Source organism: Lycorma delicatula, chromosome 5 (assembly GCF_047948215.1).
Source record: "Lycorma delicatula isolate Av1 chromosome 5, ASM4794821v1, whole genome shotgun sequence".
NCBI classification, from domain to species: Eukaryota; Metazoa; Arthropoda; class Insecta; order Hemiptera; family Fulgoridae; genus Lycorma; species Lycorma delicatula.
Window position 1 is genome coordinate 59,001,884 of NC_134459.1, and position 14,085 is coordinate 59,015,968.

General features: G+C 32.5%; 1 protein-coding gene across 3 annotated transcripts in view; it reads left to right on the plus strand.

Moving 5' to 3' along the window:
- The window catches only part of stac (C2 and C2B_Munc13-like domain-containing protein staccato), a 352,276-nt gene that overhangs the window by 151,682 nt on the left and 186,509 nt on the right, over nucleotides 1-14,085 (plus strand). The window contains exon 1 of one of the 3 annotated variants that reach the window (XM_075366200.1): nucleotides 13,218-13,704. The exons of the other annotated variants lie outside the window; for them this stretch is intronic. Within the exon in view, the coding sequence (XP_075222315.1) occupies nucleotides 13,622-13,704 (83 nt within the window). The 5' untranslated portion in view covers nucleotides 13,218-13,621. Of the gene's footprint in view, nucleotides 1-13,217; nucleotides 13,705-14,085 lie in introns of those variants that run through there. 3 annotated transcript variants of the gene reach the window in all.

Here is a 14,085-nt window from a genome sequence, read left to right on the forward strand (position 1 = left end):
GCCCAAGTTTTCTAACATTCTTGCGGCCAGGATGCGGGTGTTCACTCGTACCCTGGACGAGGTCCCTCTAGATAACCTGGCAGAGAATTTCTCTTCTGCGGTGGTTGAAGCCGCAGAACTCTCAATCCCTCGGAGTACGGGTCGAGAGAGAGTTGCTGGTTGGTGGACTCGGGACTTGACTGTGAAAAGCAGGGCGTGGGCCGACTGAGGAGAGCCGCACAGCGTGCGCGTGATCCTGACTGGCGCGAGATCCTGTTTGCGGAGTATCGTCAGAAAAGGAACGAGTATTTTCATAGTCCATTCCGATTGGGGGTTGAATTTCCGTACCATGCGGATTCTTTACAAAGGTGTTTGCGAGGCCATTATGTTGTACGCTGCGCCCGTCTGGGCTCATCGTTTGCGGTACCAATGTTATAGGGATATTCTATTACGAGCCCAGCGTCTTCTTTTATTAGCGGTTGTCGGCGGTTACAGGACTGTCTCGCGAGAGGCAGTAACTGTGATCGCGAACATCAAACCTGTAGATATTTCGGCTACGGAACGTAGCCAGCGGTATGTTGCAAAGAAGGGAGATCTTCTTACTTCTGGGCGTATGCGTGAGATCGAAGACCAAGGTTTTGACTCTTGGCAAGATAGGTGGATCAATTCTTTAACAGTTCGTTATACGCATGGTGTATTCCCCAATGTTAGAGAGTTGTGAGCGGTTAGCTGGGTATCCTCCAATCGGCACACGACACAGTTCCTCTCCGGACATGGTGCCTTTAGGGATAAATTGGCAAGGTTCAGGTTGGTTGATTCCGGCTTCTGTCCGGACTGTAGGGTCGACGACACCGTGGACCATGTCCTACACATATGTCCCCGGTACGAAGCTGAGCGTACCAGAGTTACTAGGGAACTCGAGAGAGTAAACTCTGTTTTGGATCTACGAGTCAACTGGAGGACTCGTAGAGAGTGGACAATAGTTGCTGGCTTCCTTCGCTTCCTCGCCCTGAGCAGGACTGCCGAAGGGATTTAGTAGGTGATAGGAACCTGGGTGGCTAGGGACCGCCTGGGCAGTTGACTTGCCGAACATAGGCGCTTAAGGCAGCGTGCCTCGGTTAGAATAATTGGTGTTATTTTGTTGGAGTTGCGGCCGCTGCCAACAAGCATGGTTATCCTTGTCCCGGGGGGTGCGGTCGCGCTTCGACGGGGGCATTTTGTGAGCTAACGGCACTATCGACAGGGTGTCTTTGGGTGCCGCTTCGGTGGTATGCAGCGGCGTTTCGGCGGCGGTTACAAAAGATGGTGATTGTCACGCGGGACTCCGCGATGGAGCTGTGTGGGAGTAGGAGTTAATTCTCCTCTCCCAGGCAGACCGGAGCGGAGTCAGTATGAAACTCATTTTGAGTAATAAGCGGGGTTCTTAAGGGAACAAGGTCTAAATTTTGCTGAGTTAAACTTTAGTGGGAAAGTTTTGTTATAGTGGTACTATACTGATGTAAATGTCTACCAACGTATTTACCTCGATGGCATCCCAACTGAGGTCTGGCTGATGACTGTAAGATGTAATCAGTTAGAGGGTCAAAAATACTACCTCCATTTAAGCCCATCAGGGCTTTAATAGAGGGGGTGGTGTGGTGACTGGAATCATCACAAGGTGGGTGTTTTCCGCTACAGGAGTTGGCATGTAGATATATAACAGTATATTTGACATATTGAAGAAAGTAGCTTCTTCACCCTTTATTTTATTTAATAAGTTTGGGATAGAATTTTTGTTATTCTTAAAAATGGCTGTGTTTTTTTTTTTGGAGTGATTTAAGATTTTAATTGCCAAGTTATTACGCCAAAGATATGAAAGTCTCATAATCATAGTCTACATTTAATTATTTTATTTTTTTATTCTTATGTTTTTATCCATTTCTATTGTTAGAAATCCTAGAGGTGTTAGTGGAATCATACAATGTAATAAGAAGTTTAAATAAAATTGGCAAAACTGTGGAAGTATTGAAAGCTTTGCTCACAACAGACCCTACTTAGGAGGAAATTAAGTGGAATATTATGTATGTTGGTATATTCCAACATACATTGGTATATTTATATACAGATGATTTTATATATAAAGGATTTTTTTTAAGTTATTCTATTCTTTGGGTAAAATTTTGAGATATAAGACCCATGGTAAAAACATCTCCCTACCTCCTTGACCAACAGAATTAAACAGATAAACAGAATTAATTGTCATCAATGACCCATATTCAGAAGGCAACAAATTAAAAAAAAAGATCAGTAAATTCAGTCTAATGATATTAATCAAAATGATTACTGATGAAAAAAAAACAAAAATTAGGCTTGCTATCCCCACTCCTGAATTAAATTGCTTAAATACGTAATGAAAGTGATAAACTAATGTAATGGATCATTTAACTTGTACAAGAATACAATTTTGAGTCCAGAAACAATAACAAAATAAAAAAGGGTTTTTATTACACCATTAGAAAATATCTTAAGCTGTCTTATCATTAAATAATATGAAAAAAATTTATCTATTCTATCAGTAAAACGTAAACAGATAATTTTAAGTTTTCTCTGTGGGAACCTACACCTCCCTGCCCCCTTAATCAATTGTAACCAAAGTTAAAAGGAATCAATACCACATATACAGAAATCATTGTGTCAAAATTTCATCAAAATCAGTCCAGTTTGGATATATTAAGTAAAAAAACAGGCCAGAATATGCACATACATTTATATATCTGTACAGACATCTTTCCAAAATTTTTCAATGGTAAAATTGTGTTTTAGTTGGGGGAGAATATGAAATGTCAAAATCTGCAAAAACTTGACAAACAAAATTTAACCCAATCAGCATAACTTTCCTTATACATTGGTATACTATACAGCCAAAATAAATTTTCAACTAATCAAAATATAATTTGAAAAGACGGAAATTTTGCTTAAAAACTAATAAAATTAAAAGAAGTAAATATAAACTGTAATAAAATCAAAATAGTAACCCAATTTAAATACTTCCGAAAAATAATAACAAACAACTCAAACGAAAAAACCTCAATCCAAATAACAAGAAACAAACTAGCTAAACCTCAAAAATTATCATGGTACACTAGCAATAAAAAATACCTATCAATAAATGCAAAAATAAGACATTATAACACAGATATAAAACCAGAAGACACTTATACGACAAAAACACTGTTCTACCTGAACAAACAATCAAAGACACAGATTTCAGAAAATCAGAAGAAGAACTGGAAGAACCTCCATCAATAAAAAGTACCAGAAAAATGAGAAGTGGTAGATTGTACCCAACAAAGTCATGTACAAAGAGTTAGAACCCATCACTGATACCATGTGTAAGAGGAGTCTAGGGTTCTTTGGATATCATGAGGATGCAAGATTCAAGACTTCTGAAACAGCTAGTACAGTGCAATCTCAACTTGAGAAACGCCAAGACAGGATGCAGATGGATCAGAGAAATAAGAGAGGATCTGAAAGAAGTTGACCTTACACCAACAGACACCACAGATAAAATAAAATTCAATAAAAAAATCAATAACAAAAGCACTTTTTTCACACTCACAAGAAAAAACTCATAACACAGACATTTTCAACACTGGAAGGACAAAAAGATCGAAATGTATGAAAAAATACTTGAGGACGCCAAGCCCCAAACAGTCCCGTCGAAGAGACTTGGATAATGGATTGACTAAATTTATCCTGTGAGTCATAAAATATAACTATAATAATTATAATAAGGCACTTAGTCAACAGTAGCAAGTCTAATCTCATTGGTATAAATTACTTTGAGTTTAGGGAATGTCACCGGCAAAAGAAAAAGCTGTGAATGTGTGGGATAATAATAATACAGCTATGCAACATGTCTGTTAGCCTAGAACAAATATATACTAAATTTAATTTTTTTTTTTTATTGAAACATCTAATGGAAAGATCTTAGTTTATATTTTATGAAACTTTTATAGGTTATAGAGGTTATAGAGCTTGCCAAAACTAGATAAACTTGCTGGTAGGATAATGATGGAAAATGGAACTCAAAAACCAAATTTCAGGAGAAACAAAACTTACAGTCTCCTAAATGCAAATTTTCTTTTGAGAATGGCACACTTAATAAAAAGATTGTTAAAGTAATGATGGCAAAAAATTTATCTGAGTCAAAATGAAACATCTATATATTGTCAATTATTTTATTTTTAATTTATCAATATATTTGTTTATTTATTCTTACTCTCTTATTTATTATATCTCTTATTTTTTGTTTATTTTATTTATTTAGATAATTTAAATTATCAATTTACAAGTATTTTTCTTGTAGTTATTGCACATAAGAAGAACAAGTATTTCTTATCAATTTAATTAATTGAGTAATGCTATTTCTTCAAGCAGCAGTTAAATAAACTTGTTTGTATATTTTCAATTTAAATCAAATAATAGAAACTTTCAATTTTTATAACTCTCTTTTGACCAGTTTTTGGATTGATATTCGTTTGTAAATTTAACAGATATCAAAACTGAGAAATTTAAAAAAAGAAAAGATTACGACTTATTTATGAAAAAAGGATTTAAATTTGGTAATATTTTTAAAGTAGTCTAAGAAACTTGTACTGCAGAAAGATAAGAAATTTAATTTTTTTTTTTATAATCATTAGGTAAATAATGACCTGAATAAAAATTTGCCAAAAAGATCAATTTATGAGCTAAAGTTAACAAAATAAAAATTAAAAATTAAATGTTTCATCCAAATTTCAAGATCCAGTGATCTTTATCTTCTTTAAGAAGCAGTCATTTTCCAAGTCCCAAGGCTTGAAAACTTAAATGTGAACAATTACTGAAACCAGAACTCAAGTACAATGTAAAAGTATTTTCTGTAGGGGAGTAAATTACCTTTTAAAGGAATAATACATCTTAAGTACTATAACCAAATGATTATTGATGATCTCACATGTTGCAAAAAGTCACCCCTGAAAATGTTTAATTATTCTCAAAATTAGAAGATCCCATGCCAGGTTTACCAAATAAATAAGGAATGATGTAATTTCCCATCTATTCCATAATTTAAAAGTGTGTTACTTTGAACCATCATACTGAGATAATTGATTGTGTTTTTTAAATCTGTAAGAAACACCTTGAGTATGATTGTAGAAACTGACTGTTTAATGATACAGACAAACTGGCAGAAAAAGCTACTCTGGCTGGTACCAATTGTAACATAGGTGTATATGCTGCCTGTATTTAGATGAGGAATTTAATTATACCACTAAAAATGTTATAGTCAACATGCAAAGTGTGGTATTCAGATATATGTGTGTCTATCATCTGTGCCTATCAGTGCACATTTAGAAAGGTTTTTTTTTTAATTTTGAGTTTAAAGAATTAAAATGGAGTAACAATGAAATCTAAATTATTACTTTTTTTAAGAAATAAAGATATTAAATTTATTTTTGGTGTGTAAAATCTTTATGAGATTATTAAAAAAATCATTTTTAGATTTTTTTAAAATTTCGAGTTCAGTGGGTTAAAATGGATTTTAAATATTTTTGGAAATCCAACTATTTTTTTTTTTAATTTCTCAGTAATAGATATCAATTTGATTTTTGGTGTGTGTAATTTTCATGTAATTATTTAAAAACTGATTCGTTGATTTTTTTGATATTTAACCTTGAAATGGGTGAAGAAAGATAAAAAAAATGTTGAACAATGATTAGAAATTTTCTTCATTTCCGACTACATTAAACTCAATTTGTGCTTGCAAATACTCTTCGGATAAATATTTAAAAAAAACATTTTCGGGTTTTTTGAATTTAAAATGTTAAGTGGTTAGAAAATATAATTTCTTTTTTACATTTTTGCCGTTTTATTCTCTCGCTGTTGAATCAATCTTTATGAGATTTCTTACTATTGTTATGGTAATTTATGTTTATAATTCTAATTATGTATTTGGGTATTTGTTGCACGAGCGAAGCCGCGACGGGAAATCCAAAAACCAGTTCTATGGTTCCTGTATTGATCAGACTGTTGTTCTTAAGAAATTACAGATTACTGTTGTTCTGTAATTTCTTCAGAACATTTATAGTTATATAACATTCATATGTTTCAGAACATTTATAGTTTTTATAAATTGAACAGGATTTTAATCTTTATTTATTATAATTCTCACAAGCATGAGTTTAATGAACGCACGGGGGTCCAGAGGGCAGAGCTCTTTGACCGGCTAAACATCCCCTGATCGCGACGGGAACCCCATGCTTCGTTCACGCTACGAAGCCGCGATTGGGAGGGGGGTATGGGTACCACTGAAGAAAAAATCAAAAAGTTAATTGTATATTTATATTGTATCAGTACGTAGACGGACAAAATAAGTTTTTTTTTTAAATTTTTTATATTTATACTATTATTACAAAATAATTTTCTAATTAAAAAAACCCATAGCCAGTGGTAAAAATGTTTGATTTTGAAAAGTCGTGTTTTTGTTTTTTTAAATTACTAGCGAAACCCTTCATTGTGTATTCCTTCACACTTCACAAAATTTTAAGGTATAATTTTACAAAATAAATAAATTTTGGTTCCAATTCGTACCATTATGGTAGAAAAAAAAATATCATCGAAGAATTGTAAAAAGAATTAATTTACTGAATAAGTGCACTGAAGGATGACTGCATCTGGGTGCAGTAAACAGATAAGAAACTGGTAATTAAACGATATGTAGTCCTACAACATGAATTAAAGGCCAAAGGTAGATATGGTGGTTATGCCTTAGTAAGGCATGTAATGTTGCTATTGCTATGTTCATAGTAAATGGTTTAGAGTACACGTCCTAGAAATCAGAAGTATTTTAAATAATACCGTACTGAAAAAAGTCTGTATATAATAATTTAAATTATTACGCAATCGTGCGTGTGTTACATCGAAGATAATCATCTGGAGGTAACCGTACTAGCTAGTTGGAGGGCTGCTCTTATTAACAATCAGACAGATATATGAATACATTAGTCATTATATTATCTAAATCTAACATATAAAAGACCATGTTCAAACTAATCTTATGAATACTAAATGACGTCAATATTATGACGTAATTTCTCCTTGAGCAAAGAGGAAAGATTCTTTTCTCAGTACAGCTGTTATTCATCAACAACAAGTTTGTTGCTTATGCTATAAATAATCATGACCGCACATATTTTATATAATTACTGTTAATACTATTACTAAGCACCCTAATTACTTATTTATGTTAGATTAACGTAACCTAAAATGTTTCACGGTATCCATTTTTCTTCAGTATATTTTATAGATAAAAATAAATTATTTTATAGAATTACTGACGTCCTTAATATTACCTTTTTTTTTTTAATTAGGTTTCGCCCGGTACGCACTATAACTCATTTACATGTTATATAATTATTTTTTGTAAAAAACCTTCCTCTATTGAACCGGCATTGAATACAAGTCATTAATTTTACATATCTACTACAATCTTTATACGGCAGTGGCATATGAAAAATATTTGAGTCGCTCAACTCAGTCAGAGCTGATTTCTCTGAAAGTAATAATATTATGTAAACAACCCCCTTGATGAGCATAATGAATGTGTTGTTTGTAGGGCTAAGTATTTAAAATTTCGATTACTGTGGAATACAGATGTATAACAATAATAATAAATTCTTGATAGTGAAGAAGGTAATGCCAAATCACTTCACTCTTTACTTTCTTTATAAGCCTGTTATGAGATGCTTGTTATTCTTAAGAATGGCTAGGATGTTTTCAGGAGTATATTGTAACTCATATGAAGTAGCATCTGTTACTGTTATAGTACCTAATATATAGAAATAAAATGTTATAGGATTCATGTCGTTTAAAAATAAAGTTTTAATTACATTACCGTCCCGTTTGTGAATTACTTATGTAGGGATTGTATCGTTGTTACATAAAAATTAAATTATCTCTTCTCATTAATTACCATCCATTTTAAAGAGTTAATTGTTAAATTATAGCAACTGTAAATTAGATTACGTTTCTCTTTTTAACAAATATATTTAAAACAAAAAAACACGTTATGAACTTGTACGAAATAAACATCCGCAAAAAAATAGGTAACACCAGTCCGCGACAATTTTTTTTTTTGCAAATGTTAAGATATATAATTATGTAAATCAGTCGTCATTATTTGTTCAATGAGACATAGATTTCTTCTACAAGGAAATTTTATACCTGATCGTGTGATAATTTCCGCCGACAGTAACGATTCTAGAAAAAAACAAAGGGACGATTGTAGGGTACCCCCCGGTTTTCAATAAAGAATGAATCACATGCTTGCACAAGTTATATTTTGAAAGCTCTTAAACCAGCATATTTTTACCTTAATTTCGTCGCAAACTATGATCGAAATTATTAACACACCTATGAGGAAATATCCGTCACCAGCCGTCTCGTACAACTCTTACCGTACATAGAAAATAACGACCAGAAAATTAGAGACTTCGGTCATTCTTGCTAGATGACCTTCGATACTAATACCGTAATGGTTTCAGAGAATGGACTGAAAGGGAATCGCGCCAAGAGATAAAAATACTTTTTATCCAACAGGCCTCACTTCGTAAAAAAGATCTTTTAACTAGAAGAATTGGAAAGTAATCATAACTTTAATCGGTTAAAATTTATCGATACCTATTAAGAAAAAATATTTAAAACTACCATTTCATAAGAATTAACCAAAGGAAGGGATAAAAGTCAGTCGGTACTGCTAGAAAGATAATCATCTCTCTGACACATGTACAATCCGATCTGGATAAAGTTAGCAGTAAAGGTTTTAGAATGAAGATAGTATGGAAATAAGATATTATGTGAACCTTATGTATTTCATCATATACAGTATATATGATATACTGTATATATGATTTCCTATTCTCAAATTGTAACCGACTTTTCATGATGTACAAAATAACTTAAATACATTTTTAATTTTATTTTTCTTGAATTAATAAATAACATTGTTTATAAGTTACACAGTTACATCTTCAGTGGAAATCTTGCTAACTGTTGCTCAGATAACGATATTGTTCAGATCAACACTTTCATTCTGTGTTCTTACCATACTACATCAGTTATTGGTGAGGATGTGGTGTGTGTGTGGTGTGGATGAGTTATTGGAACAGGTGGAAACCTCCACCTGTTCTCGAGTGGTTATCTAATTCCTGAAGGAAAAGACATTTTATTATTTATAATATACGTATAAGCTAATGAACGCAAAGTAGTGGATCAGTAATTTTCACCTTCTGTCTGGGTAAAAATACCTCGATTTCTCTAGGAATTGTGAGTTTTTCAAGGTGTTCGCTGCTTGGAGGGTAACTTTCTTCTGGAATTTTGACCACAGCTCCTTCGAGGGTATATCAACATTTCTCATCGTCCAGCTTTTTCCCTCATCCTTGTTTTTTGATTTTGTTATTACTGATCACGGTAAGTTCTACATAGATGCGAGGAAGGGCAGATACCTAGTAGTATACTAGTTTGTGAAGCGGCTTTGAGACTGTTTCTTTTTTTATGAAAATTTAAACCTACACCTGAAATGTCTATCTAGTACCTTAGTGTCATTACCATGTAATAATGTTTTTTTTTTTCACCAAATATTTGTAGAACATCTCTATCACAGTAGCATGACAGTCATGTAGCATATATTACAGTAGCATTAAGGTAGATGCAATAGTTCTACTACGACTTTTGTAGTGATGCAATCAGTTGTTGGATAGTTTCTTTGTAGATTTCAACATTCAGACCAGTGGCAGCTCACTGTAGGTACTGTGGAACTGCAGTACCCCCTCCTATTTCCACTTGATATTATCGATAACATATAATATAATGAGTCCTTTTTTCTTTAATTCTTTCTTTATATTTATGCAATATATAATCCTTAAACTTAATGTCAGTAGCCATCCCCAGTTTATGAAAAAGATACAAAAATCTTTGTATGGAACTGTGCAATTCACAGTTTCAGCGGCATGGTGTTTGGCTGTTGAGCGTATGCGCACATAAGAAGCTACATGCAAGGGAGAGAGAGAACTGTCGCTCCGTAGTGCTGACTCTGGCATACTGGTGGAAGGTAGTTTTTCTTTTACTCCGCGTGTGTATGGAATGTTCCTTGTCCGTTCCCTTTTCTAGTTTAGTAGGTGGAAGGAATATGAAAGTAACTTAGTTGTTTTTTCAGTAGTGATCAGAGGATGGCAGAAAGCAAGGGCTCTTTGATTGCTAAATCTGTTCATAAACAAGTTGGAAGGGCAAAAGAGAAGGTAATTAGTAAAAATTAATTATGTATTTGTTTCTATGTACATAGAAATTTAAATTAAGCACTGTTGGAGTTACAGTGTTTTTAAGTGAACATTTTATTAAGTTATTATCTAATAATACTAAAAAATATTATCTGCATTGACATTTTATTATTTATTCGGTTAAACCGAATACGGTACACGGTTTTTAAACACATTGTGCTTAAAAACCGTGTACCGTATTCCTGAATGTGATAAAGCGTAGAATTAGATTATTATCCTGCTTCCAGCTATTCTATTTGATTCATTTTTTCCGGTTCTTTTATTTTACAGAAAACTTTAACCATGATCTTGAAAAGACCCAGAAAAAAAATTTCTGGAGCAGCACCAGAAGCAATTTTAGCTCGTAGCAATTTTAGCTATGAGCCATCACCGGTTTTTAGATTTTTAAATGTAGAAGGAAGATAATGCTTTAAGGTCATCTCTGAAATGAATAGATATGCTACTGACGGGTACAAAAGTAACTGGTGCCTGGGTAAATCCAAGGGAAAGTGGGATTAAAACTTTGATTGGATCAACATCACACAATACACAATTAATTATCAAGAATAAAAGATTGATATATTTGTTTTACAAAATTGAGATATTATAACCATAAGAAGATTTCAAGAAGTCAAATTGGTCTAGGGATCATATTGTTGTTTTGGATAAAAACGCCGCATTACTTTCATTGATTTGTTTACAATGATCTCTCTTCCTCAGTTCATTTGTCAATAATTATAACTGTATTAAAAATAGTAAATAATGTTATTAACATTATATACAAAAATAATTCTGTGTAATTTGTTGTGTATGTTTTCATTAAAATGTGCAACGCATTAGAAGTCACAGATAAATTTATGAACCTTATTCAACAGGAAGCTGTGCGATGATGTCTCCATCTCTTTCTCTCTCAGCATGTGTGTGTACATGTGGATGTTTGTATATGTATGTATGAGTGTGTGTTTGCGAGTGTGTATATATGTAACCACCAATCCCTTAATGATTAGAAATTTCATTTCTATGGGCTTGCATGCTGATGAGCTACAGCACATCCTGCTTGGTGAAGGTTAAAGAAAGCCAGTTACTTCATTCTTCTATCGTACACCAGATATAGGATGATTGTTGTTCTTAGGAAGCTGTACCAGTTTTATAAGTTAATTTTACTTCATATTTGCAAGTTTACTAGATATATCAGAATTACAGCATCTATAACAGATGTAAACCTGCCTGTACTCTGTGTACAATCAAACTCTTGATTAAAATGGATCATTATTCATCTCCCTTGCTCCTGGATTGAAATCTTGATAGTTGGTTGAGTTTTTCCTTTCGGGTTATATGGATCCCAGATAGGAAATGGTTTTCCAAAATTAAAAATAAAACTCCAGATGGAAAGTTCTCTAAACTTAAATAAATTTCCATAATGAGTTTATTTATAAATGATTCAATTTTCTTAAAGCAGACAATTTTTTCCACAGGTTTATTTTTAGCTAAAAGAAAGCTGGTAAAGTATTGCATGACTTTCCCGGCTACTAATAATAAAAATTAAACGAGTTAGAGGCAAGAATAAGAAAAAAAGACAGAATATATATTTTTTAGATGCGAGGAATAAATTTTAAGGAAAATTTTTTTTAAATATTCATATATAAATTAAACTTAACAAATTTGTTTAAGTAAAGTTTTTTCTAAATCTAACACCTCCTTCAATAAAGGCTAAAATAAGAAATAGAAAATCTTCCAAAAATGCTTTTCTATATTTTAGGTTGGAGTCTATTGCCGGCCTCCGTGGCGCGAGAGGTAGCTTCTTTTATCCGGAGGTCCCGGGATCGAATTCCGGTCAGTCATGACATTTTCAAATCATTCATTTCATCCTATGAAGCAATACCTAACGGTGGACCCGGGTTAAAAAAAAGCGCTGGCGTCTATAATTTAAAAAACAGACATTTTTTAATAGCTCTGTATATAAATTATAAACCCATTTTTTCTCAATAACCCTTTTTTCAAAAGATTTTTAAAAAATATTTAAACCGATGGGAGATAGAGCAAAATAGAACATTTCATTTTTAAGAGGTGGAGTTGATTTTTTGAGAAAAAACTTCCAATACGCATTGGAAGTAACTAATCTGATTAATAAAATTTTGTCTAAAGTGCCTCTGAAAAAAATCGAAAATGCTCTTTCACGATATCCCTCCAACCTCATAACAAATTTTGAAAAAGATTAATTTGATCAATGCCCCATACATAGAAATATTTGAGCCAAATTTGAAGAAATCGAAATTTGGTCATTCCTGAGATATAAGCTCAAAAGCAGTGCACTCATACATTTTTTTTTTTTTGGTCTAGATGAACTAATTGGACCCTAAAACTCAAAAATTTGCAAAAAAACATTTTTGACATGATCACCATGCTTTCCCCTTTAATATAGCTATTCTAGAAGGCCCAAGATGTAGTATTCTCCTGTACACGTAAATAAATCTCAATAGTCAATTTATTTACAAATGGTACTTTTTAAAACGTAGAACATTTATTGACACTGGTTAATTTGAGTTAAAAAATAAGAAGCAGAATAGGTTTGTAAAATCTATTCAGGATGAAGAATTCAAAATTATTAAAGATTAAATTAATTTAAAAATCAAAGGCCTAACACTGATACCCAGAATACATATACATATTTTTTTAGTATCTTTCTTCAAAGTTTTGTTTATTTATACCGAGTGAAGCCAGGTAAAGTGGTTGTAGTAATATATAATCGTAATTATAAAACAATATTTAAAAAAATTTATTCACGATGTTGAATTCGCATAAATTATGCAAATAAAATATATACCTACGGTAGTGGGAGACAAAGTACATTGGAAAATGATGTCATCGAGCAACGAACACCTCGTTGCTCTTAGTGCGGAACGTTATGCTTGCTCTCTTTGTTTACGTACACTTCTCTCACGGAACTGTCCTAGGCTAGCAGTTCTCCCATTCCGTTCAGACAGATAACTACTACAGCAGTTGTGTAAATTGTCTTCATTTTGTTACGCTATGTTTTTCATTATAATATTTTAATTAAATAGATTTTGAAATTGTTTTATTTAAGAGAAAAAAAAATAGATTTGGTTATTTTCCGAATATATCGATTAGTCGGTAAGGTTTTAAGTTGTCGTTGTGCGTCGGTAGGGTAAACAACACTGAAGTCGTAGTGCGCCAGTGTGTATTTGTTTGACTCATCGTGTTTTAAAAGTGTTTAAAAATAGAACTAACCCGACTAATATACCCGTCCATCAGTTTCACGTGTTTTATAGTATAATATAAACAAAACAAAAATGGATGAAGATGCAATGTGGAAAAATTTTTACGAAAGAATACAAAGGCAGGAAAGTAAAGAGAAAACTGAACACGACATAAAGTGAGTAATCGTTTTTTTTTTAATTTTGGTGATTATTGTCGTATTTAATTTTAATTCTTAATGATTTTCAATCGAATTTTTTCTAATGTAGGTTGATAAATAAATATTTCTTTAGATAAGTATATAATGAAAAATTTTATAGGTTACGAAAGAAATTATAAATCTACGTTAAGTATGTTACCACCGGTAACAAAAATTAACTGCTGCAATATTCACCTGGAAAAATTAAGGGAAACTTTCGAAACACCTTGATGAAAATAGGATTTGAAAGTGAAAAATAACTGAATTATTATGGTAACCGGTTATAATCCATATTAATACATATATAAAAATAATAATGAAGTATTAGTAATGCGTTTACATTAAAATTAATAAATAAAT